At 40.0% G+C, this 24,314-nt stretch overlaps 2 protein-coding genes across 3 annotated transcripts in view; one reads left to right on the top strand and one right to left on the bottom strand.

The window, feature by feature from the left end:
• Positions 1 to 256: 256 nt before the first annotated feature.
• esco2 (establishment of sister chromatid cohesion N-acetyltransferase 2) lies at positions 257 to 15,320 on the top strand. 2 transcript variants are annotated; one of them, XM_079526240.1, is made up of 17 exons: positions 257 to 310; positions 1,035 to 1,096; positions 3,034 to 3,191; positions 3,585 to 3,903; positions 4,231 to 4,540; positions 4,714 to 4,899; positions 5,095 to 5,188; positions 5,317 to 5,500; positions 5,918 to 6,026; positions 8,074 to 8,161; positions 8,378 to 8,420; positions 8,805 to 8,952; positions 9,261 to 9,392; positions 10,886 to 10,975; positions 11,204 to 11,341; positions 11,870 to 12,054; positions 13,189 to 15,320. In XM_079526240.1, exons 2-17 carry the CDS (start codon positions 1,038 to 1,040, stop codon positions 13,319 to 13,321), a joined length of 2,376 nt encoding a protein of 791 aa, XP_079382366.1. In that variant the 5' UTR covers positions 257 to 310; positions 1,035 to 1,037; the 3' UTR covers positions 13,322 to 15,320. The 2 variants fall into 2 exon arrangements, with proteins under 2 accessions (XP_079382366.1, XP_079382365.1); XM_079526239.1 differs by lacking the exon at positions 257 to 310 and adding an exon at positions 405 to 575.
• A 55-nt stretch (positions 15,321 to 15,375) lies between these two features.
• Positions 15,376 to 24,314, bottom strand: part of LOC306941186 (solute carrier family 22 member 2-like) — a 48,209-nt gene continuing 39,270 nt past the window's right edge. The window contains exon 13 of the mRNA XM_079526498.1: positions 15,376 to 15,490. Within this exon, the coding sequence (XP_079382624.1) occupies positions 15,403 to 15,490 (88 nt within the window). The 3' untranslated portion in view covers positions 15,376 to 15,402. The remainder of the gene's footprint in view (positions 15,491 to 24,314) is intronic.

Below are 24,314 nucleotides of genomic sequence, written 5' to 3'. Positions count from 1 at the left end.
ATAAAAAAACAACAACACACAAAAGATTCGTTTTTCATGGCGGGATGCACGTCCGACGGTGTCGCTCGTCAAAGAAAGCTTGTAGCTCTGAAGTGAACCAGGAAGTTGTTGTTGCTTACTCCTTAGTTCCGCTCACGTCACAATTTGCAACGTTTTTCATCCATCCCATATCCTGGAGGAATGTTCAGAATATTCTCCCTCTCCCATAGAGTTATAGCCATAGGTATTCTCCGGGAGATTTTTTTAAGGCCAGGGGCTTCCATTCAATGGCATGGCATGTGCTATATATATAATATAACTCTATGGGCATGTGAGTTAAAGTTTGTATTTTTTCCCCCCATTTGAAGTGTTTGAGATAAACGGTTGCCTGCCAACCGACAAGCCAATAACAGCGCGACCATCTCTCCGGGCTATGGGACCATAGATTACTTAGCCGCGCGCGGTATTTTGAAAACATTGTAGTGCAGCAGTTTGGTTGCAGAGAGAGCCGAGAGAAGACCCGCCAAGTCTATATTAAACGCATTTAATTCTGACAACTGGATCTTATTCGGTAGATCGATTTGCTTTCATTAACGGTAATCTCGTTATGTTGTTATAGATTAGCGCTGCATGTATGCTCAGGATCCAGGTTGTGCAATGCAAAGTAGTGCATGGCGGACGGCGGCGGGGCACAGTGTCGAGTTGTCATTTCATTTAGGTTTGGGGCAAACAAAAATCAAACTGATCAAATAAACTTGACTTGAATTAGTTTATTTGAACTATTAGCTCTGGCCCAGTTAGCCCGTCTCCGGACCCCCCGGGTTGAGCTCCTTTGGACCTGTCATCAAAATGTCAGAAACTTTAACGTAGGGTTCCGAAAGGAGCTATGGCCCAGTCAGTTAACAGGTTAGCAAACTTGCTGTAGTAGCCTACTGCGATGCGAACCATCTCTGGGGAAAAATAGTGGGTATGGGTATACTTTTGTGTTTTGTACCGTGACTTCAATGTAAAAGCGTCCATATCGTGTGTGTGTGTGACTGTGTGCGTTCGTGCAGGTCATGAAAATGATGACCCATACCAACAGGAAGAGGACACTTCCCTCTCCCGACTCTAACAGGTGAATTATAATTTATATACAAACACCAATGTTTTATGTCTCTTTCTTTACTTTGGACAATCCATATTCCATACCAGATCTATTCTGAGAGTTCACATGTAATAATGACAAGAAATCCTGCTTGATTTGCTCACCCCCCCCCCCCCCCCCCCCCACACACACACACAATATTATTTAATTTTCATTGTAGTTACATTTCTGTGTCTGCTCTGTACGCTGTTAATTTAAGCACTTACTGTAGCAGATGCTAACGAGAGTGACTTACAAGCGAGTATGACAGAGATCTGTCTATCCGAGCCATTAGCTATACATTACAATGAGCCTTGAGAGGGAAGAGGTTTTAATGGTGGCATTGTGGCAAAGTTTAAAAGCAGAAACATGGTTTCAGATCTTTGACATGTAGGCCTAGTCGTTTCTAATGGTCAAGTGGTTCTCAAAGTGAGGTACACCCTGAGGAGGTTCCAAATGGACCCTAACGCTGCGTTCACACTGGCAGATGCAAAAGATGCAAAGCTACACAGCGTAGTTAACTTGTACCATTGTATTGTTGTAGCTAAAGTTGAAACCAGCTCAACTTTTTTGTAGCTTTGTATAGCTGTTGTAGCTTTTGCAGTGGCTACAATATCGGACCTAGACCTACTTGACCTAGCCCCCCGAACCCACCTCACCCCTGCCCACTTCGACAGGCTGGAATGGCTTAGGGTCGACGACAGAGTACAGCATCTTGCAATGGGTCTGGTCCACAAGATTCGATACACCACCAAGATACCCATGTACCTGTCTAGATACTTCCTTAATGTTAACGAAGTCCACACCCACAACACCAGAGGGAGTGCAACGAACCATGTACAACCCAGATTCGGCACAAACAAGGGACTAAATTATTTTCGCTCCTATGCCACCAAAATGTGGAACGCCCTACCAACTGTCATTAAGACATGCGAATCCCTTGACTCCTTCAAAACCGCTCTCAAAGGGCACCTACGGATGGCTGCAATTCGAAACTGGCCCCCGTAAAATCTGAATCCCCCCCACCGCCCCCCCCCCCTTTTCCCCTCACTGTATATGTTTCTTTTCCCTTTTTACCTCCTTTATGAATTCCTGTTCTGTCTATAGAAGTGTCTATTTGTACGTCTCTAAATGTTTTGATGATTTGAACATGGTGGACCCTATTGGAAACAAGTGTAATGCTTAATTGGGTCGTCCACTCACAGTTAACAGCCTTTGTATTGAGTTTGTGCTTGAAATGTACTGTAATTCTGCAAACTGTCAATCAATCAATCAATGTATGTTCGCGTCGCTGGCTTCCATTGAAAATGAATGGTAGACTGTATCTTTGCATCTGCCCGTGTGAACGCAGCATTACAGGCCTGTAACTCTCAGGTCCCTTTTGCTTCTAGAACCGTCTGGAACCGGTGGCCATTTTTTGGTTCCAGTTCAGGAACCAACTTTTAGGGTTCTGAACCAATTCATTTTCAGTGGAAACACTCTAAACTGGTTCAATATTGGGTCATGGGAAAAAAGAACTGAACTGGATCAACACCGGTGGAAAAGGGGCCTCAGAATAATGGGGGTCTTTGACATTATGAGAAGAATCGGGTCCCGAAGAGGGAATCTTGAAAAGTGGCCGCACACACCAATAGCCAGAGTGCCAATACAACGTTTCGGTCTAAACGACCTTCATCAGGTATGAGATACCCGATGAAGGTCGTTTAGACCGAAACGTTGTCACTCTGAATAAACTGCTACTCTATAAGTGAAGACAGTGCTGCGTGACCCTTTTCTTCTCATGATTCGCATTTGTTTGCCGGCTCCTAGGTGTGCACAAGGCAAAGGTCTTTGAAAAACGTCTACAAAGGTCTTTGAAATTAAATAGTTTGAAAACCACTGCAGTGATCAGTCTGAATAAAGTTTCTGTCCACTTGAACCTGCCTCAGTCATCCCGCCAAGCGGTTGGTGATGGAGGAGGGCTCGCCACTGAAGGGGAGGTCCCCCCGGAAGCCACCACCTCCCCAGCAATCTCCCACCAGGAAGAAAACAGGGTTGGAGAAGGAGAACTGTCCTTCACCCCAGAGATCGCCACACAGACTGGCTGGTATGGTCTTAATGTGGAAAAGGCTTATTTGTCTAAACATGAATCATGAACTTTTTTCCTACTCATCTTGTGTGCTGATTATATTTATTGTTCCTGGTATTTTATTACATACCCTTGCCTGACCATTTCTGATTAGTTGTGCTACAAAGCTCACGCCTACTAACTACACCTGACCTTACATGCTGCTCTCATGGTCTCGTGAGCGTAACTGTACATGGTGCTGCTCATTTCTTTTTTTTGTGGGGTTGGAATGTGAATACGGAGCGCAAAATTATTTTAATATAGATATTATATAAATAATGGTGTACATGCACGTACATTACATAATATCATGTAATGTGATGATGGTATCAGATTTGAGAAATACTTAATACACATTGCTCTTTCATCCAGGATCCCCAGCCAAGTCCCCCTGTAAAACATCATCCCCCTTTGAACCGACTGTGGTGACGGGCTCTTTCTACGGCCAACGGAAGGCCATCATGTATCTCACTCCGCTGGAGAGGAAGGCACTGAAGGAGTCCAAGCCTCCTCCTCCTGCCTCCCAGGCTACTTCGAGCTCGTCTGTGCCAGCTGAGAAGAATGGCACCAAGAAGGCTAGTGGTAGCCAAAAGACAAAGAAGAGGTTTTCCACTACTTCTGTTGGTGGCTTTAAGATGAGGCTGAAGGACTTCTCTGTGCCTCCCAAGAAGATCAGGTTGACCAACATCAGGTTTGTTGGTATAATCATAAAAGCTTCCATAAATTGGATGTGTATATATATATGTATGTATATATATATATGTGTGTGTGTGTGTGTGTGTGTGTGTGTGTGTATATATATATATATATATATATATATATATATATATATATATAGACCCCTTTGGAGTCTGGTGTAGTTTTTATCTGCAGTCCAATTATTTTTTTTGTTATTTTATAATTTCTGAGACATGGAACACCATTTCATTTAATTAATATTTATTGTGTAGGTAATGATAATACTGCTGATAATCTAACCATTCATCTGTGTCCAAATACACAAATCTGAATTCAACAGAAACACTGCGCCAGCTATAACCACCACCACTGTCAAGCTAACAGAGCCCAAGAAGGGAAATGTCATCAATTTCAGCGTCCTCAAACCCAGGCCTAAAATATTCGTGGGAGCCGCCTTCTTTAGTACAGGCAAGAAATCTTCGTCCATGTACAAGAAATCTACCCCCAAGACTTATTCCAAGCCGCCTGTGGCAAAGGAGAAGAAAAAGGCAGCTACAATGGAGGCCGTCAAAGAGAAGCCACAGCAGACCTCCTCACCTCTGCCAACCCAGGCTGACTCTTTGAAACCACGCCAGGAAGAGGCTCAGTCGGTGAGGAATAGTTTTCTGCTGTGGTGCTCGGTGCTTGTCATTTACTGTTTCTCTCTGCATTGTAATCAAATAGAATTGAATTGCAGTAATTGCTATGGCATTATAACATGGTAGGGCAAAACATTGTCATGAGAAATTGACTAACCATGGAAACTTTAATTGTAATTACCCAGAGTGGTGTCCAGTCCATCCACAAAAAAGAGAATGAATCCAGAGCTGAGCGGAGAGACGAGTATGACCCACATGACTCACCCAAGGTGATGTCAGAAACGTATGGGGTGACCAAACGGATCAAGATTATACTAAGCAGGTCATCCTCATCTAGTCCTGCGTCCACAGCCTCATCCATCAACACTCAGGTGTGTGTGTGCTTCCATAGGTCCACATGTGAAGTAAAGTTTGGCTCAGCAAGTCTTGTGGTGGTTCATATTGATCACAAAAACGTGTTTGCGGCTTTATCATCCTAAAGACCGGCGATTGTTCATGTGTGACACTTGTGCTATTGATATCCCTGCTCATGTTAGTAATATTTTGGTTTTGCTTCCTATCTATAGCTTCAGGATGACTCTCTGATAGATGAAGGCTCCGAGGCTTTCTTTGACCTGAGTGACAGCAGCATGAACACTGCCGCTCCCAGCCCAGTGAAAGGTACACGAACCACACACCATTACACGTACACGCACAGTCTGACGATGAGTCTCAGTTTATTTGATCTCATCACAAAAACACGTTTTGAGTGCAACATTAAAAGCTTTATTCTGTTTGTTTTCCTTTAGAATCTCCTGCTGTGTATCCCATCTTTGGCTCTGCTGCCGAGATAGACACCCAGAGTGCTGTCCAGTCCATCCAGAGTGGAGAGGATGAACCCACAGTTGCCAAGCAGAGAGAAAAGTATGACCCACATGACTGGCTGGACAATGAGATTGACCACAGCCAGCCAGACTCTCAACAGACACTAAGGTACCTCACAGAATAGGATATGTGTCCAGATTGATGAACTATTGGCTAATTGGAACCTGTATAAAAGTATATACATTGTATTTAATACGTTTGTATCTCTCATTAACTGAAGAACAAATGCATTTTGGAAAGAGTGTTAATCTAAATCTATGCAGATCCAAACATTGGTATTCTCTCTAGTGACGTTGACCTTATATTGCACATTAGTTACACAATTCATTAATGTACCACCATGCATTTATTTCATTTATTCAATGAAACTTATGAATAACACAAGTTAATGACAGTGGAGATAGAGAAGAGAGGATGTTGAATATTTCTTTCTGCAGAAAAAAGCAATACAATCTAACCCATGTTTTCCAACTTGTTAATCTAGTATGTTTCAACTATGTAATATGTAATTCTGTCTCTTTTCAGTTCACCCAATGTGTTAGAAAAGTATGGGGTGACCAAGAAGATAAAGATCATACTAAGCCGTTCATCCTCATCTAGTCCTGTGTCTGCAGCCTCAGTCATCAACACTCAGGTGTGTGTTTCTGTGGGTCCATGTGTTTTGAGGTCAGCAGTTTCTTGGTAATGTTTGAGTGTACAGTTTGGGAGTGTACCTAGTTCAATGTGGACTTGTGGAGGTTTGTGTATCTTTGTGTTGGAGTTAAATCATGTTTTGCAGTCAATTTAACTTCAAATGAGCTTTATTGGCATGAGAAAACAAACGTTTACATTGCCAAAGCAAGTACAATACAATAAAAACAGTTGAAAATGGGGAAAGTACTGTATATACAGTTGGAGGGGGTACAGCATTTTGTAAACTGAGCTATGTCGCATTGCATCGTTATATACATGTTATAACAGGGTATAAAGCTTTTTTTTAAACAAATAGCAGCAATTCTTTGCAGTCACATTGGGACAAATGGCAGAATCTTTTCTCAGGACTATTTAAATAGTATACAGGAAAAACTGTATAACGGTAGCAGCTCTGTTTACATGTGCAAGATCCAGCGGTCTACTTGGTACAGATGGTAGTCCTTAGGGTGCTTGTATTCCATTGGCTATCCTTCTTTTGTCACAACAGTTCACAAATCTTGCTGCTGTGCACATTGTTGTATTTCTCCCAATAGGTATGGGAGTTTTTTTTGTCATTGGTCATAGTTTCATTGTTTGTTGTTTTTCGTTGGGTGCGGAGGATGGATTTGCAAAGTTCTGTGTGCAGTCTCAGTTTGGCAATCACTGGACTGGGGTAAGCCAGGGACCAATCTAGGATTTGAGCTTCAGGGGCGATTCACACTATGGTCCCGGGTGCGCACTCGGGACCACTTGGCAGATGTTGTGGTAGTGTGAATGATGCGTACCGTTCCCGGGAGCGGATCGCCCAACCGTCCCCGAGACCGCATGGGGGGTGGGTCTCTGGACCGTTGAAGTGTATTCACATACGGATCGTTCCAATGTGAATGCATGCGTACCTAAAGAAGGAAGTGGACTGTTTTTTTTTAAGAACGTGACATGATCTCTAGTCAACGAGCCAAGTGTCAACAAAAAAAAACACAGACGCTGCACGACGCGTAACACCAGCTCATTTCTCAATGCCGCCCGTCTCCTGTTGAATCTGCTCTACGCGCAGCACCACAGTATGTGCTGATCTTGGCTCTTGGGCTTTGCTTGGCATAGTTTCCAAAGTAAAACAAAATAATAATAATGCTAAAGTAGAATCCATTAAACTAATATCAAACACGACACTGGAGCACAGAACTGACTGACACAGTGAATAGCAGGCAGGCTGACAGTGAAGTAGTATAACGGCAATGCAGTGCAGTGTGTCTGGATTTATTGGAGACAATGTCGCAGAGTTGATGGTCAGTGTCCGTGTGCACCAGCCATCAAGCACACCGCCATCTGGAGGATCAAAGTGTGTTATGCAAGTGTACCCGGGTGTGCTGTTGAATCTCGGGCAATGTGAATCATGGCCATCGGGGACCAGGCAACCGTATTCGGAAACGGTTCCAATGAAACGGATTCAGTCCCTCTCAGTGTGAATTGCCTATTAGTGTGGGCTCAGCTCCCCAACAAAATTTTACGTATTAAAACCACCACATGGTGACATTTTGACTGTCAAAACAATAAGTAAAGACCCTCCAAATGTCATGATGTTCTGTTTATGTTAATAAGGTGCCAACTGCCTACAAACTACAAAGGTTTGTGAAACAATGCTTTTGTAAAAGGCAGCATACAACCAAACCAACCATTGACAAAATAAAATGGAATGTGTGTGCTTCTAGAAACTATTTTAAGTGTAAAAGTGTGGAACAATAAGAAAACACAGGAGAGCATAGGCATACATGTGACATTGTATTATAACTGGTATGAAACTACCCTCTTTCAATATTGTTTTCCTGTTCTCTGAATAGTTTTGCTACTTCAAATGTAGTATAATTTTGTGTAGTTACTTGAGTCTACATATCTGAGGCAGTACAGGTGATACGAATGTTTACCTTTTCATCTTGTTTTCTCTCTCTCACTGTCACTCACATCACTGCGGCATTTAGTAATTTTTTGGTTTTGCTTCCTATCTGCTGTAGGAGGACTCACTGATAGATGCAGGCGCTGAGCCTGCCTTTGACCTGAGTGACATCAGCCTGAGCACTGCTGCTCCCAGCCCTGTAAAAGGTACACACACACACCTGGCAGTCATATGTATCTACAGTAAGTTATGATTGCTCCATTAACCACTTAACCCTATAAACATTTCTGTGTTGTTGATTGGCTATTATTGCTACTTTTGTAGGAAGAAAAGTGAATAATTTGAAAACATTGGAACTATCTAAAAATTGGGTCACCAGGTTTAATGTGGTTAAAAGCCTTGTCCTACTTGTTTTTCTTAAGAATCTACAGCTGTGTTTCCCATCTTCGGCTCTGCTGCCAAGAGGTGAGAGAACATCTTGAATATGTCCTTTGGGTGACAATCATGCAGCAATGGTCCAGCTGACTGTGGTCCAATAATATATCATGGCTCTGTCTCATTTGCAAGGACCTTTTCTTTACGTCTGCTTAGATTTTAACTTTTTGAACTGGTCATTGGTCCCATGTGAGAGTTGTACTGGAGACACACGACACTGTGTCAAATTGTACATCAAGTCACATGACTCTGCCTTTCTAGGTTCTGTCTCAATTAATATATTTTAGAAACACTGGTAGCTAATGTGGAACGTTTCTAACTACGCAATAGGTGATACTGTAGGAAGCTTTCGTGCTAATGAGTCACCCATTAAACAATTTATGCGCTACTGTAATTCCTCCCTGTGTTCTCTAGCTCACAGCGGAAAGCAACTCTGCGGCCTCTGGTGTCCAGCAGCAACCCATCTGGCCCGGTGGCCATACCTCAGTCCTCCCCTGTGGCTGTAAAGGAGCGCAGCACACGCAAAAAGAAGGACAAAGTGGATGAAGACCAGCTAATCATTGTACGTGAACAAAGTGGCGTTGGGCTCGGGTGTGGGGGTAATTTACACATGCGTGTGTTGTGACCTGAAATGTAGAATGAAATTAACCACCCTATTCTGGGCATGTCGTAATAGGCGAGCATAGAAGATTTACAAACTACTACAGCTTGTACATTGGCTATTAGAGCTTGTACTGTAGCTCATTCATTTTGAATGAAGAGTGACTAGTACATTAGCTTAGATAGCTATCTACTGTAGCGTGCACATAACTGGATGTTAATCATGTTTTATGTGCTTGTGTGATGAACTCCTCCCTTATGGCAAATCAGGATGCGGGTCAGAAGCAGTTTGGAGCGACTGCCTGCAGCTCCTGTGGGATGGTGTACAGTGCTGAAAGCCCAGAGGACAGCTTCCAACATGACCAGTACCACCATCGCTTCCTGGACAGCCTTAAGTTTGTGGTATGCTCCTTCCCTCTAAACCCATCTGTCTCTAAGTATTTCAGTATTTTCAAGCAGAATGCTAAGAAATAGTGAAATTAGGAGATCTACATGCTTTGTGAGCTTGTGGATCAACTATTTTCACTACTACTTAATAGTGCTTAAGTGGTTAATTAATGATGGCCATTATTATTGTCTCCACCAGGCCGAAGGCATGGGGATAGAGTATGTTTTGCACTCCGTCCGTGTGTGTGATTGAGTCCGTGTGTCCGTCCGTCTGTCCGTCTGTGTACAGCTAATCTCCGGCACCGTTAACCCGGTCGATGCCAAACTTTGCACACACACTCCCTGGATGCCAACGATTAACCTCCAAAGCCCCACATTTTCCAGAATGGCCTGTTATAGCGCCACCAGGAGGCCGACTTTTGAAAAACTATTTACTCATCATCATCATCATCACTCATTCTGTCCAAAAATCCCCCAAATCGTTACACACTATCTCTATAGAGCGTCGCAGTCCCACCCCCTTTCATGACGACGTGAGACCCAGAAGTGCATTCCCTGTTCATTTTCTCCATAGGCTTTTCAAAAAGTATTTATTTAAAGACGTTTATGCCGCAGACAAAGCCAACTCGAGTTGTGACAAATCATGACAACAAACACAACATTTTGGGCCGAACAAATAATTACAAAGAAGAAAAACAACAATGTGTAACCTGCCGTTCTCTTCTTCTTTCTAATTTGTTTGGCCCGAAAAATTGTTTGTCATGATTTGTCACAACTCGAGTTGGCTTTGTACGAGGCTTAAAAGGTCTTTAAATAAATACTTTTTGAAAAGTCTATGAGGAAAATGACTGCGACGCTCTATAGTCATGTGTTCAAGACGGATCTGTCCGATATTTCATATTCCATCCTAATTGGCTAACATTGGCTTTCAAAGTTTGCAGGATTGGCCCGTTTTGAACAAAAAGCCTCAAATCATGAATGCAGCGTGCAATTTACGTGAAATCTTTCACTGACTTTCCTACTAGGCTGAGGAATATATCTCACCCTTTTCACATTGGCCTGTTATAGCGCCACCAACGGGTGGATTTTTGCAAAACACATTTTTGGAACAAAATGCCTCAAATCATCCAATTGCCATCCAAGGCGTAAGAAGAAATGGCACCCTTTTCACATTGGCCTATTCTAGCGCCACCAGGAGGCTACATCCTGACCTGGCCTGGTGGAGACCTGTGCTCCAAAGGGCACAGGACCTTTTCCCAGTTGTCATTGCTACTACTTGTATTTGCCTGTATCTCCTCCTGTCTATTTTTCTTTCTTCTCCCACCACTCTCTAGAGACTAGAAATGTATCTTTTGGGTCTCCGCTGAAACGTTTTGGAACCAGGCCTCTACTTGTACTGAATTGTCACCATAGCTCGCCCTCCCTCCCTGTCTCTCCCTCTCCCTCCCTCCCTGTCTCTCCCTCTCCCTCCCTCCCTGTCTCTCCCTCTGTTTGTGTGGCATTGGCAGGGCTGGAAGAAGGAGAGGGTGGTTGCCGAGTTCTGGGATGGAAAAATCCTCCTCGTTCTACCAGACGATCCTAAATACGCCGTTAAAAAGGTGGTGCTTTCGCTATTTTCTCCAAATGCCACAGTTTGTGTGCCAATGATGATTGACATGATTTTTTTTTTGTAATTTGTGTAGCTTTGTGTCTTCATACAGTCTTGACATGTGTCTTAAGTCTTAGAGTCAAGATTGACCCGTAAAGGTACTACATGCCTTTCCGTGTGTGTGTGTGTGTGTGTGTGTGTGTGTGTGTGTGTGTGTGTATGTGTGTGTGTGTGGCAGGCAGAGGATGTGCGTCGCGTGGCAGACAACGAGCTAGGCTTCCAGAATTTAAGCAGTGTCACACAGGCCATGACGTATCTGTTCATCAACACGGAACACAAGGTGGTTGGCTGCCTAGTCGCTGAAAACATACGACAGGTGTGTGTTTATGAATAAACCGCAATTTATACATCAAGATATATTTTATTCAGTGAGACTACCTGGTCATTTAATCAATTAATTTTCATTTATTTGAATTATTACAATGACAACATTTTGGTACCGCTTCACCGCTTCACCTGCAGACAACGATTAGTATATATGTATGTAGATGTATTCCCATGCTTTTTGTTCTTGCCTATTGTAAGTCGCTCTGGATTAAGAGCGTCTGCTAAATGCCTAAATTGTAAATTGTATATATAGAGAAAATAATGCAATTGCATGCACCAGGATGGGGCTGACATGAATTGTAATGATCTGTTAAAATGGCTGCTTAAAATGATTCTATACTGTATCGGATCATTCGTTGTGTATGGAGATGCATATTGAGATTTGGAACAAATCCTATTGGAGATATATATATATATATATATATTACACCGATGTGCTGTTTAAAATATATATATGTGCATAGACCTTTACGTATCTGGTATGAACAGGTGGATCTCTTTGTCTTCCTTGCACCAGGCATTCCGTGTGCTGGATCAGGCGGCTCAGGCCAGGGACATGAACCGAGAAGACTTCATGGAGCACCACAGGGCCTGGTGCTGCTCTAGCACCCCAGAGAAGGCCCTGTGTGGGATCAGCCGCATCTGGGTGTTCAGCCTGGCCCGGCGGCAGAACATCGCCACACGCATGCTGGACATAGTCAGGTGCGTGAGCTGCTTCTACGGTCCTCACAACATCATGCTACAGTGTTTCCTGCAGGAAATAGCTTTGTCTAGGGGGAGGCCAGGGTGGGACTCTCAGGCTCGCGCTGGAGAAATGTGATTAAGTAATTCATTAATTGGATTAATCATTTCACGTCAAATTGGGATATAGTTGTACTGAGTGATGTAACTAGGTTTTCAATGTAATGGTAAAAAAAAAAGGGTCCCGGGACCCACAAGTGGTCAAATGGATCCCAGCAAGAAAAATAATAACAATGTGGGGATCCCCCTGGGGGTCCTGTCAGACAGGTTGAGAACCACTGTCCTAATGTACATTCTATATGCACTACTTCTTGGAAAGTAACAAACTCAAGTCAAAATACAGGGTAGTGAGGGTAAAAACTAAGAGACAACGTTCAAAATGTGAAAAAGAAAATGTACACTTCACATCGCAGAAGCACAGATAGATAGGAACTAAAGAACAACATCCCTATATGTGGGAATGTCCCGCATTATAAGTACTGAATTCGTTCATAATGTTGCAGGATAGAAGTTGCTATCCTGCTACGTGGACGCCGTGGTGGTTGGTTTTCTCCAGAGCAGAGGCCCCCCGAGCGGTGCAGTAAATTCATAAGGATCGCTACATGTATCTATTCCACGCAGCACACCTCACACATACTGTACATAGACCGCCATACCTGCGACGTGCATGCATACGCAAGCCACACAGACACACGTGTGCACTAGAGAGTTCAATTAAATCCCACGTCTGATTGCCACCAATATATTAAGCGTGACAACATGGCTGCTATGGTGTCATATAAATGTATGCCAAGCATACATATTCAATTCATATACATATAACATATTCATATACATGGGCTTGGGCACACCTCCTGGTGTGAAGATTTGCACACCTTTTATGATTAAAATATGGAATTGTAAGCATATGTGGTATGGTCATAGGACCACACCACCATTCTCTACTTTCTACTATATGGAAAAATATAATTAGTTTAAAAAATGTCAGTACACATAAGTGGTACTTTGTTTGAGGTGCATGGGCTCTTTTCAAATGTGGCCCAAATACCTGTTTCCTGACTCCCTTGTGTAATAATGATCTTAAACCCTTTCCAGGAGTTCCTTTATATATGGCAGCCATCTGACAAAGGAGGAGATCGCCTTCTCTGACCCCACGCCTGACGGCAAGTTGTTCGCCACCAAGTACTGCAATACGCCCACCTTCCTCGTCTACAACTTCATCGCATGAAGGAAACCGTCTGGTCTGTCTTGTTTCAGGGTCGACAGAGAATGGAGAGCTTTAGAGTTGTATACAGCCTTGGTGTCATGCGTGTTTCTAGCTTGGTTGTTGTCCACCAACTTGGGACCCAGAATTTAATCCACTAGCCCAATTTTATATACCATAGCCAGCTGAATTTGCTGTGGTTTCCCAATTCCTGTATTTGAGTGGTTCCCCAGTTCCTGTATTAGAAACCCAAAATACTGCTGGATTTTTTAGATCTGGAACGTCAGGTGACTGTAAATGGAAACGAGCAGTAGTAAGTCAGGACAAAAGTGACAATGTATGAAATGAAACAGCATTTTCATAGCAGACATATTATCTTAAATAATACCCATTTTCATATTGCCAGTTTTTTTTAGTATGTTCCAATAAGTTGGCTGATTCAGTGCAACTCGGCTGGATCGTTCGTATTATGTAAAGAAACGTTTCTTTGCATAGTATACAGGGTGCAAATTGTGGTGACACCGTTGTGAAATGTTTATTTGAATGTATATATTTACTGCACTTTCTAAGATGTGTTAATGAAGCTAAAGTTTTGGTTGGATTTCTTTTTATTTATCAACAGACTGGCTGTATGTAATGAGGTGTGTGCCTACACATTGCCTATTGTAATGCCACATTGTGGCAAGGCTATTGTCATGTGTGAAAGAGAGAACCCTTCACCCTCAATTTATTTTTAATGCTGTAAAAGAGAGAGAGAGAAAAAAGATCTTTAGAGTCTGTAAAGTATTGGTACTGACAGCCAGAGGGATTTGAGTTTCGGAGGGACTGTTCAAGCCTCCAATTTGCCAGCTAACAAACATCCAAACTCCCATTTATGCTCTTATTTTAACTATATTGAGTGCCCAATAATTGTTGTGTGGGTTTATCTTTTCTAGTAAAACAATTACTAATGCAATACAATTCAGAAATAATTTTGCCATCTAACATTTCATCAAGTAGCAGTTACATGTTAAGTTAAATGAAAGGTAGATTGCTGCCACTTTGACACATTACATTAAAATATTTGCTGTTGAACTGCGAAAAAGATAGGGCAGAATAATGACACCTGGAGGAACTAAACACTGACTGATATGAATGGTGTGAAAGATGCATTTTGATGATTTTTGAATTTCAAGTTTTAATTTTGGTACACAACACTGAATACTAATACTTTAACATCCTTTATGATGACAAATGGTCAATAAAACATTTACCTCTATGCACAGTACAGGAATCACCTGAAGCTAGGTTGTTACAACATGGCTTCCTAGTAGAAATACATAAATACATCTGGCTTGAATGCCTGCAGCAGAATCAGTTCTCCAGTCAGGTTTATTAACCACCTAAACATACCTTTCTTTCTTTACACAATGCATTATAGCTTGTAGATGTGATATTTATGTTGACTGAGCAAGCGTTCATGTGGTTAAAGTTATGATTATTATTCTGTAACTGTTTGGTACTGTAGTGTATGTCACACTATTTGATGTAGTTATTGGTTCATTTGCCTTTTCTTAACATTTGTATTGTTTGTGTGCCACGTTCATTTCCTGGTTCTGTTGGGGCAGATCTGAAAGTGTAATTCACCTGTTTCGGTTTTTGATGGTTTTCAACAAGATACTATAGTATGTCGTTTTCAACGATGAAAACAAATGTAGAAAATCATGAAAAACTACATACTATAGTATGTCCTCTTTGATGGTTTGACGACTTTTTTTCATGACTTCCGACGATTCAAAAAATGATAAATCATAAAAAATTTGTCAAGATCTTCGATGATTCAAAGAATTATGAAAATCTTCAAAAACATACTATAGTACAGTGAGTATAGGCTTATTAATTTATTAAAGTTCAACAATAAAACACAGCAAAACAGTAATTAACTATTCCAATTCTGGATTTATTTTAAAACCAAGACATTAAACCCCAAACAAGAGGAAATTGTGTTTTAATAAAATGTATTAAAAAAAATATACGTACAGCACAGCTTTTGTTTTTTTATAATAATGGTGAATATTCTATTATGAAAAAAATCACAATTATACACAAACATGTACAAGTGAAAATCACACTCCTGTCGATTCCTTTCCGTCATTTGACCGATCTGATTGTAAAAGGTTCTTCAAGCGTTGGTTTTTCAGAACATCCTCCTTCCTGAAAAAGCAATCATATTCAATTCAACCATCATTACTGGAGTTGCTAAGGAGATCAACTGAATAACTAGTTGATCAAATGCTACAAATAAGGGCCAAACACAGGTACGGTGTATATATAAAAGCCTCAACCCTCTAGCGACAGCTAGAGGCGGGATCAAGGCATACACAGTGCTGCCTTGATCCCGCCTCTAGCTAACGCTGATTGGCCAGGCCGGACTCGAGGCCGGAGCATCGAGTCTGCCTGAGAGTTCCCAGATGGGAGCAGGAGGGGGGGAACCCAGTGTACTCTCTGCTGCCCCATCTGGCAGAGTCAGGTTACTGCCATTGAGCCCCATTATACAATTCTCAAATTTAAAAGCACTATATTTCTAAAACTATGAAACATTTCAAAGATTCCTTTTCAGGCAAACATGTCCACCGTAAGATGAACCTAAGTAGGCTTGAATGGGGTTTCTAGGTGTAAGTATGTAGGACTAGTAGCATGCCAAAGTTTGTGCTATTGCCATTGAGAATGCATTGGGCGTTAAAGTTAAAGAACTCAGAAACTACAAAACATTTCAAAGTAAAAAGTTCCAGCATGTGTCTCCACGGTAAGCTGAATTATAAAAAGTGTGAATGGAGTTTCTAGGTGAAAGTGCTTTTTTGACGTGCCAATATCTGCCATTGAGCCCCATTGTAAAATTCTCAAATTTGAAAGCACTATATTTCTAAAACTATGAAACATTTCAAAGATTCCTTTTCAGGCAAACATGTCCACCGTAAGATGAACCTAAGTAGGCTTGAATGGGGTTTCTAGGTGTAAGTATGTAGGACTAGTAGCATGCCAAAGTTTGTGCTATTGCCATTGAGAATGCATTGGGCGTTAAAGTTAAATAACTCAGAAACTACAAAACATTTCAAAGTAAAAAGTTCCAGCATGTGTCTCCACAGTAGCTGAATTATAAAAAAGTGTGAATGGAGTTTCTAGGTGAAAGTGCTTTTTTGACGTGCCAATATCTGCCATTGAGCCCCATTGTAAAATTCTCAAATTTGAAAGCACTATATTTCTAAAACTATGAAACATTTCAAAGATTCCTTTTCAGGCAAACATGTCCACCGTAAGATGAACCTAAGTAGGCTTGAATGGGGTTTCTAGGTGTAAGTATGTAGGACTAGTAGCATGCCAAAGTTTGTGCTATTGCCATTGAGAATGCATTGGGCGTTAAAGTTAAATAACTCAGAAACTACAAAACATTTCAAAGTAAAAAGTTCCAGCATGTGTCTCCACAGTAAGCTGAATTATAAAAAGTGTGAATGGAGTTTCTAGGTGAAAGTGATTTTTTGACGTGCCAATATCTGCCATTGAGCCCCATTGTAAAATTCTCAAATTTGAAAGCACTATATTTCTAAAACTATGAAACATTTCAAAGATTCCTTTTCAGGCAAACATGTCCACCGTAAGATGAACCTAAGTAGGCTTGAATGGGGTTTCTAGGTGTAAGTATGTAGGACTAGTAGCATGCCAAAGTTTGTGCTATTGCCATTGAGAATGCATTGGGCGTTAAAGTTAAATACCTCAGAAACTACAAAACATTTCAAAGTAAAAAGTTCCAGCATGTGTCTCCACAGTAAGCTGAATTATAAAAAGTGTGAATGGAGTTTCTAGGTGAAAGTGCTTTTTTGACATCCTAATATCTGCCATTGAGCCCCATTGTAAAATTCTCAAATTTGAAAGCACTATATTTCTAAAACTATGAAACATTTCAAAGATTCCTTTTCAGGCAAACATGTCCACCGTAAGATGAACCTAAGTAGGCTTGAATGGGGTTTCCAGGTGTAAGTATGTAGGACTAGTAGCATGCCAAAGTTTGTGCTATTGCCATTGAGAATGCATTGGGCGTTAAAGTTAAATAACTCAGAAACTACAAAACATTTCAAAGTAAAAAGTTCCAGCATGTGTCTCCACAGTAAGCTGAATTATAAAAAGTGTGAATGGAGTTTCTAGGTGAAAGTGCTTTTTTGACGTGCCAATATCTGCCATTGAGCCCCATTGTAAAATTCTCAAATTTGAAAGCACTTTATTTCTAAAACTATGAAACATTTCAAAGATTCCTTTTCAGGCAAACATGTCCACCGTAAGATGAACCTAAGTAGGCTTGAATGGGGTTTCTAGGTGTAAGTATGTAGGACTAGTAGCATGCCAAAGTTTGTGCTATTGCCATTGAGAATGCATTGGGCGTTAAAGTTAAATAACTCAGAAACTACAAAACATTTCAAAGTAAAAAGTTCCAGCATGTGTCTCCACAGTAAGCTGAATTATAAAAAGTGTAAATGGAGTTTCTAGGTTAAAGTGCTTTTTTGACGTGCCAATATCTGCCATTGAGCCCCATTGTAAAATTCTCAAATTTGAAAGCACTATATTTCTAAAACTATGAAACATTTCAAAGATTCCTTCTCAGGCAAACATGTCCACCGTAAGATGAACCTAAGTAGGCTTGAATGGGGTTTCTAGGTGTAAGTATGTAGGACTAGTAGCATGCCAAAGTTTTTGCTATTGCCATTGAGAATGCATTGGGCGTTAAAGTTAAATAACTCAGAAACTACAAAACATTTCAAAGTAAAAAGTTCCAGCATGTGTCTCCACAGTAAGCTGAATTATAAAAAGTGTGAATGGAGTTTCTAGGTTAAAGTGCTTTTTTGACGTGCCAATATCTGCCATTGAGCCCCATTGTAAAATTCTCAAATTTGAAAGCACTATATTTCTAAAACTATGAAACATTTCAAAGATTCCTTTTCAGGCAAACATGTCCACCGTAAGATGAACCTAAGTAGGCTTGAATGGGGTTTCTAGGTGTAAGTATGTAGGACTAGTAGTATGCCAAAGTTTGTGCTATTGCCATTGAGAATGCATTGGGCGTTAAAGTTAAATAACTCAGAAACTACAAAACATTTCAAAGTAAAAAGTTCCAGCATGTGTCTCCACAGTAAGCTGAATTATAAAAAGTGTGAATGGAGTTTCTAGGTGAAAGTGCTTTTTTGACGTGCCAATATCTGCCATTGAGCCCCATTGTAAAATTCTCAAATTTGAAAGCACTATATTTCTAAAACTATGAAACATTTCAAAGATTCCTTTTCAGGCAAACATGTCCACCGTAAGATGAACCTAAGTAGGCTTGAATGGGGTTTCTAGGTGTAAGTATGTAGGACTAGTAGCATGCCAAAGTTTGTGCTATTGCCATTGAGAATGCATTGGGCGTTAAAGTTAAATAACTCAGAAACTACAAAACATTTCAAAGTAAAAAGTTCCAGCATGTGTCTCCACAGTAGCTGAATTATAAAAAAGTGTGAATGGAGTTTCTAGGTGAAAGTGCTTTTTTGACGTGCCAATATCTGCCATTGAGCCCCATTGTAAAATTCTCAAATTTGAAAGCACTATATTTCTAAAACTATGAAACATTTCAAAGATTCCTTTTCAGGCAGACATGTCCACCGTAAGATGAACCTAAGTAGGCTTGAATGGGGTTTCTAGGTGTAAGTATGTAGGACTAGTAGCATGCCAAAGTTTGTGCTATTGCCATTGAGAATGCATTGGGCGTTAAAGTTAAATAACTCAGAAACTACAAAACATTTCAAAGTAAAAAGTTCCAGCATGTGTCTCCACAGTAAGCTGAATTATAAAAAGTGTGAATGGAGTTTCTAGGTGAAAGTGCTTTTTTGACGTGCCAATATCTGCCATTGAGCCCCATTGTAAAATTCTCAAATTTGAAAGCACTATATTTCTAAAACTATGAAACATTTCAAAGATTCCTTTTCAGGCAAACATGTCCACCGTAAGATGAACCTAAGTAGGCTTGAATGGGGTTTCTAGGTGTAAGTATGTAGGACTAGTAGCATGCCAAAGTTTGTGCTATTGCCATTGAGAATGCATTGGGCGTTAAAGTTAAATAACTCAGAAACTACAAAACATTTCAAAGTAAAAAGTTCCAGCATGTGTCTCCACAGTAAGCTGAATTATAAAAAGTGTGAATGGAGTTTCTAGGTGAAAGTGCTTTTTTGACATCCTAATATCTGCCATTGAGCCCCATTGTAAAATTCTCAAATTTGAAAGCACTTTATTTCTAAAACTATGAAACATTTCAAAGATTCCTTTTCAGGCAAACATGTCCACCGTAAGATGAACCTAAGTAGGCTTGAATGGGGTTTCTAGGTGTAAGTATGTAGGACTAGTAGCATGCCAAAGTTTGTGCTATTGCCATTGAGAATGCATTGGGCGTTAAAGTTAAATAACTCAGAAACTACAAAACATTTCAAAGTAAAAAGTTCCAGCATGTGTCTCCACAGTAAGCTGAATTATAAAAAGTGTAAATGGAGTTTCTAGGTTAAAGTGCTTTTTTGACGTGCCAATATCTGCCATTGAGCCCCATTGTAAAATTCTCAAATTTGAAAGCACTATATTTCTAAAACTATGAAACATTTCAAAGATTCCTTCTCAGGCAAACATGTCCACCGTAAGATGAACCTAAGTAGGCTTGAATGGGGTTTCTAGGTGTAAGTATGTAGGACTAGTAGCATGCCAAAGTTTTTGCTATTGCCATTGAGAATGCATTGGGCGTTAAAGTTAAATAACTCAGAAACTACAAAACATTTCAAAGTAAAAAGTTCCAGCATGTGTCTCCACAGTAAGCTGAATTATAAAAAGTGTGAATGGAGTTTCTAGGTTAAAGTGCTTTTTTGACGTGCCAATATCTGCCATTGAGCCCCATTGTAAAATTCTCAAATTTGAAAGCACTATATTTCTAAAACTATGAAACATTTCAAAGATTCCTTTTCAGGCAAACATGTCCACCGTAAGATGAACCTAAGTAGGCTTGAATGGGGTTTCTAGGTGTAAGTATGTAGGACTAGTAGTATGCCAAAGTTTGTGCTATTGCCATTGAGAATGCATTGGGCGTTAAAGTTAAATAACTCAGAAACTACAAAACATTTCAAAGTAAAAAGTTCCAGCATGTGTCTCCACAGTAAGCTGAATTATAAAAAGTGTGAATGGAGTTTCTAGGTGAAAGTGCTTTTTTGACGTGCCAATATCTGCCATTGAGCCCCATTGTAAAATTCTCAAATTTGAAAGCACTATATTTCTAAAACTATGAAACATTTCAAAGATTCCTTTTCAGGCAAACATGTCCACCGTAAGATGAACCTAAGTAGGCTTGAATGGGGTTTCTAGGTGTAAGTATGTAGGACTAGTAGCATGCCAAAGTTTGTGCTATTGCCATTGAGAATGCATTGGGCGTTAAAGTTAAATAACTCAGAAACTACAAAACATTTCAAAGTAAAAAGTTCCAGCATGTGTCTCCACAGTAGCTGAATTATAAAAAAGTGTGAATGGAGTTTCTAGGTGAAAGTGCTTTTTTGACGTGCCAATATCTGCCATTGAGCCCCATTGTAAAATTCTCAAATTTGAAAGCACTATATTTCTAAAACTATGAAACATTTCAAAGATTCCTTTTCAGGCAGACATGTCCACCGTAAGATGAACCTAAGTAGGCTTGAATGGGGTTTCTAGGTGTAAGTATGTAGGACTAGTAGCATGCCAAAGTTTGTGCTATTGCCATTGAGAATGCATTGGGCGTTAAAGTTAAATAACTCAGAAACTACAAAACATTTCAAAGTAAAAAGTTCCAGCATGTGTCTCCACAGTAAGCTGAATTATAAAAAGTGTGAATGGAGTTTCTAGGTGAAAGTGCTTTTTTGACGTGCCAATATCTGCCATTGAGCCCCATTGTAAAATTCTCAAATTTGAAAGCACTATATTTCTAAAACTATGAAACATTTCAAAGATTCCTTTTCAGGCAAACATGTCCACCGTAAGATGAACCTAAGTAGGCTTGAATGGGGTTTCTAGGTGTAAGTATGTAGGACTAGTAGCATGCCAAAGTTTGTGCTATTGCCATTGAGAATGCATTGGGCGTTAAAGTTAAATAACTCAGAAACTACAAAACATTTCAAAGTAAAAAGTTCCAGCATGTGTCTCCACAGTAAGCTGAATTATAAAAAGTGTGAATGGAGTTTCTAGGTGAAAGTGCTTTTTTGACATCCTAATATCTGCCATTGAGCCCCATTGTAAAATTCTCAAATTTGAAAGCACTATATTTCTAAAACTATGAAACATTTCAAAGATTCCTTTTCAGGCAAACATGTCCACCGTAAGATGAACCTAAGTAGGCTTGAATGGGGTTTCTAGGTGTAAGTATGTAGGACTAGTAGCATGCCAAAGTTTGTGCTATTGCCATTGAGAATGCATTGGGCGTTAAAGTTAAATAACTCAGAAACTACAAAACATTTCAAAGTAAAAAGTTCCAGCATGTGTCTCCACAGTAAGCTGAATTATAAAAAGTGTGAATGGAGTTTCTAGGTGAAAGTGCTTTTTTGACGTGCCAATATCTGCCATTGAGCCCCATTGTAAAATTCTCAAATTTGAAAGCACTTTATTTCTAAAACTATGAAACATTTCAAAGATTCCTTTTCAGGCAAACATGTCCACCGTAAGATGAACCTAAGTAGGCTTGAATGGGGTTTCTAGGTGTAAGTATGTAGGACTAGTAGCATGCCAAAGTTTGTGCTATTGCCATTGAGAATGCATTGGGCGTTAAAGTTAAATAACTCAGAAACTACAAAACATTTCAAAGTAAAAAGTTCCAGCATGTGTCTCCACAGTAAGCTGAATTATAAAAAGTGTGAATGGAGTTTCTAGGTGAAAGTGCTTTTTTGACATCCTAATATCTGCCATTGAGCCCCATTGTAAAATTCTCAAATTTGAAAGCACTATATTTCTAAAACTATGAAACATTTCAAAGATTCCTTTTCAGGCAAACATGTCCACCGTAAGATGAACCTAAGTAGGCTTGAATGGGGTTTCTAGGTGTAAGTATGTAGGACTAGTAGCATGCCAAAGTTTGTGCTATTGCCATTGAGAATGCATTGGGCGTTAAAGTTAAATAACTCAGAAACTACAAAACATTTCAAAGTAAAAAGTTCCAGCATGTGTCTCCACAGTAAGCTGAATTATAAAAAGTGTGAATGGAGTTTCTAGGTGAAAGTGCTTTTTTGACGTGCCAATATCTGCCATTGAGCCCAATTGTAAAATTCTCAAATTTAAAAGCACTATATTTCTAAAACTATGAAACATTTCAAAGATTCCTTTTCAGGCAAACATGTCCACCGTAAGATGAACCTAAGTAGGCTTGAATGGGGTTTCTAGGTGTAAGTATGTAGGACTAGTAGCATGCCAAAGTTTGTGCTATTGCCATTGAGAATGCATTGGGCGTTAAAGTTAAATAACTCAGAAACTACAAAACATTTCAAAGTAAAAAGTTCCAGCATGTGTCTCCACAGCAAGCTGAATTATAAAAAGTGTGAATGGAGTTTCTAGGTGAAAGTGCTTTTTTGACGTGCCAATATCTGCCATTGAGCCCCATTGTAAAATTCTCAAATTTGAAAGCACTATATTTCTAAAACTATGAAACATTTCAAAGATTCCTTTTCAGGCAAACATGTCCACCGTAAGATGAACCTAAGTAGGCTTGAATGGGGTTTCTAGGTGTAAGTATGTAGGACTAGTAGCATGCCAAAGTTTGTGCTATTGCCATTGAGAATGCATTGGGCGTTAAAGTTAAATAACTCAGAAACTACAAAACATTTCAAAGTAAAAAGTTCCAGCATGTGTCTCCACAGTAAGCTGAATTATAAAAAGTGTGAATGGAGTTTCTAGGTGAAAGTGCTTTTTTGACGTGCCAATATCTGCCATTGAGCCCCATTGTAAAATTCTCAAATTTGAAAGCACTATATTTCTAAAACTATGAAACATTTCAAAGATTCCTTTTCAGGCAAACATGTCCACCGTAAGATGAACCTAAGTAGGCTTGAATGGGGTTTCTAGGTGTAAGTATGTAGGACTAGTAGCATGCCAAAGTTTGTGCTATTGCCATTGAGAATGCATTGGGCGTTAAAGTTAAATAACTCAGAAACTACAAAACATTTCAAAGTAAAAAGTTCCAGCATGTGTCTCCACAGTAAGCTGAATTATAAAAAGTGAATGGAGTTTCTAGGTGAAAGTGCTTTTTTGACGTGCCAATATCTGCCATTGAGCCCCATTGTAAAATTCTCAAATTTGAAAGCACTATATTTCTAAAACTATGAAACATTTCAAAGATTCCTTTTCAGGCAAACATGTCCACCGTAAGATGAACCTAAGTAGGCTTGAATGGGGTTTCTAGGTGTAAGTATGTAGGACTAGTAGCATGCCAAAGTTTGTGCTATTGCCATTGAGAATGCATTGGGCGTTAAAGTTAAATAACTCAGAAACTACAAAACATTTCAAAGTAAAAAGTTCCAGCATGTGTCTCCACAGTAAGCTGAATTATAAAACGTGTGAATGGAGTTTCTAGGTGAAAGTGATTTTGACGTGCCACTATCTGCCATTATAAAGTTCTCACATTTAAAGCACTATATTTCTAAAACTATGAAACATTTCAAAGATTCCTTTTCAGGCAAACATGTCCACCGTAAGATGAACCTAAATAGGTTTCAATGGGGATTCTAGGTGTAAGTATGTAGGACTAGTAGCATGCCAAAGTTATAATTTTTTTCGGACGGCATACTATAGCATGTCGTTTTTCGTGATTTTGGACTATTTGAAAAAAAGATGAAAATCATGAAAAAACGACATACTATAGTTCATGGCTTCGGACGGCATACTATAGCATGTCGTTTTTCATGATTTTGGAGGATTTGAAAAAAAGATGAAAATCATGAAAAAACGACATACTATAGTCCATGGTTTGGGA

Source organism: Electrona antarctica, assembly GCF_951216825.1.
Source record: "Electrona antarctica genome assembly, chromosome: 17".
Classification (NCBI taxonomy): domain Eukaryota; kingdom Metazoa; phylum Chordata; class Actinopteri; order Myctophiformes; family Myctophidae; genus Electrona; species Electrona antarctica.
This window is presented reverse-complemented; position numbering and strand designations above follow the sequence as displayed.

Bases quoted from the DNA above. Each gene is read 5' to 3' on its own strand.
- esco2 (XM_079526240.1), top strand. From the start codon at position 1,038: ATGAAAATGATGACCCATACCAACAGGAAGAGGACACTTCCCTCTCCC. The intron at 11,342-11,869 runs GTGTGTGTTTAT...TCCTTGCACCAG, and splicing joins TCGCTGAAAACATACGACAG to GCATTCCGTGTGCTGGATCA. The intron at 12,055-13,188 runs GTGCGTGAGCTG...AACCCTTTCCAG, and splicing joins CGCATGCTGGACATAGTCAG to GAGTTCCTTTATATATGGCA.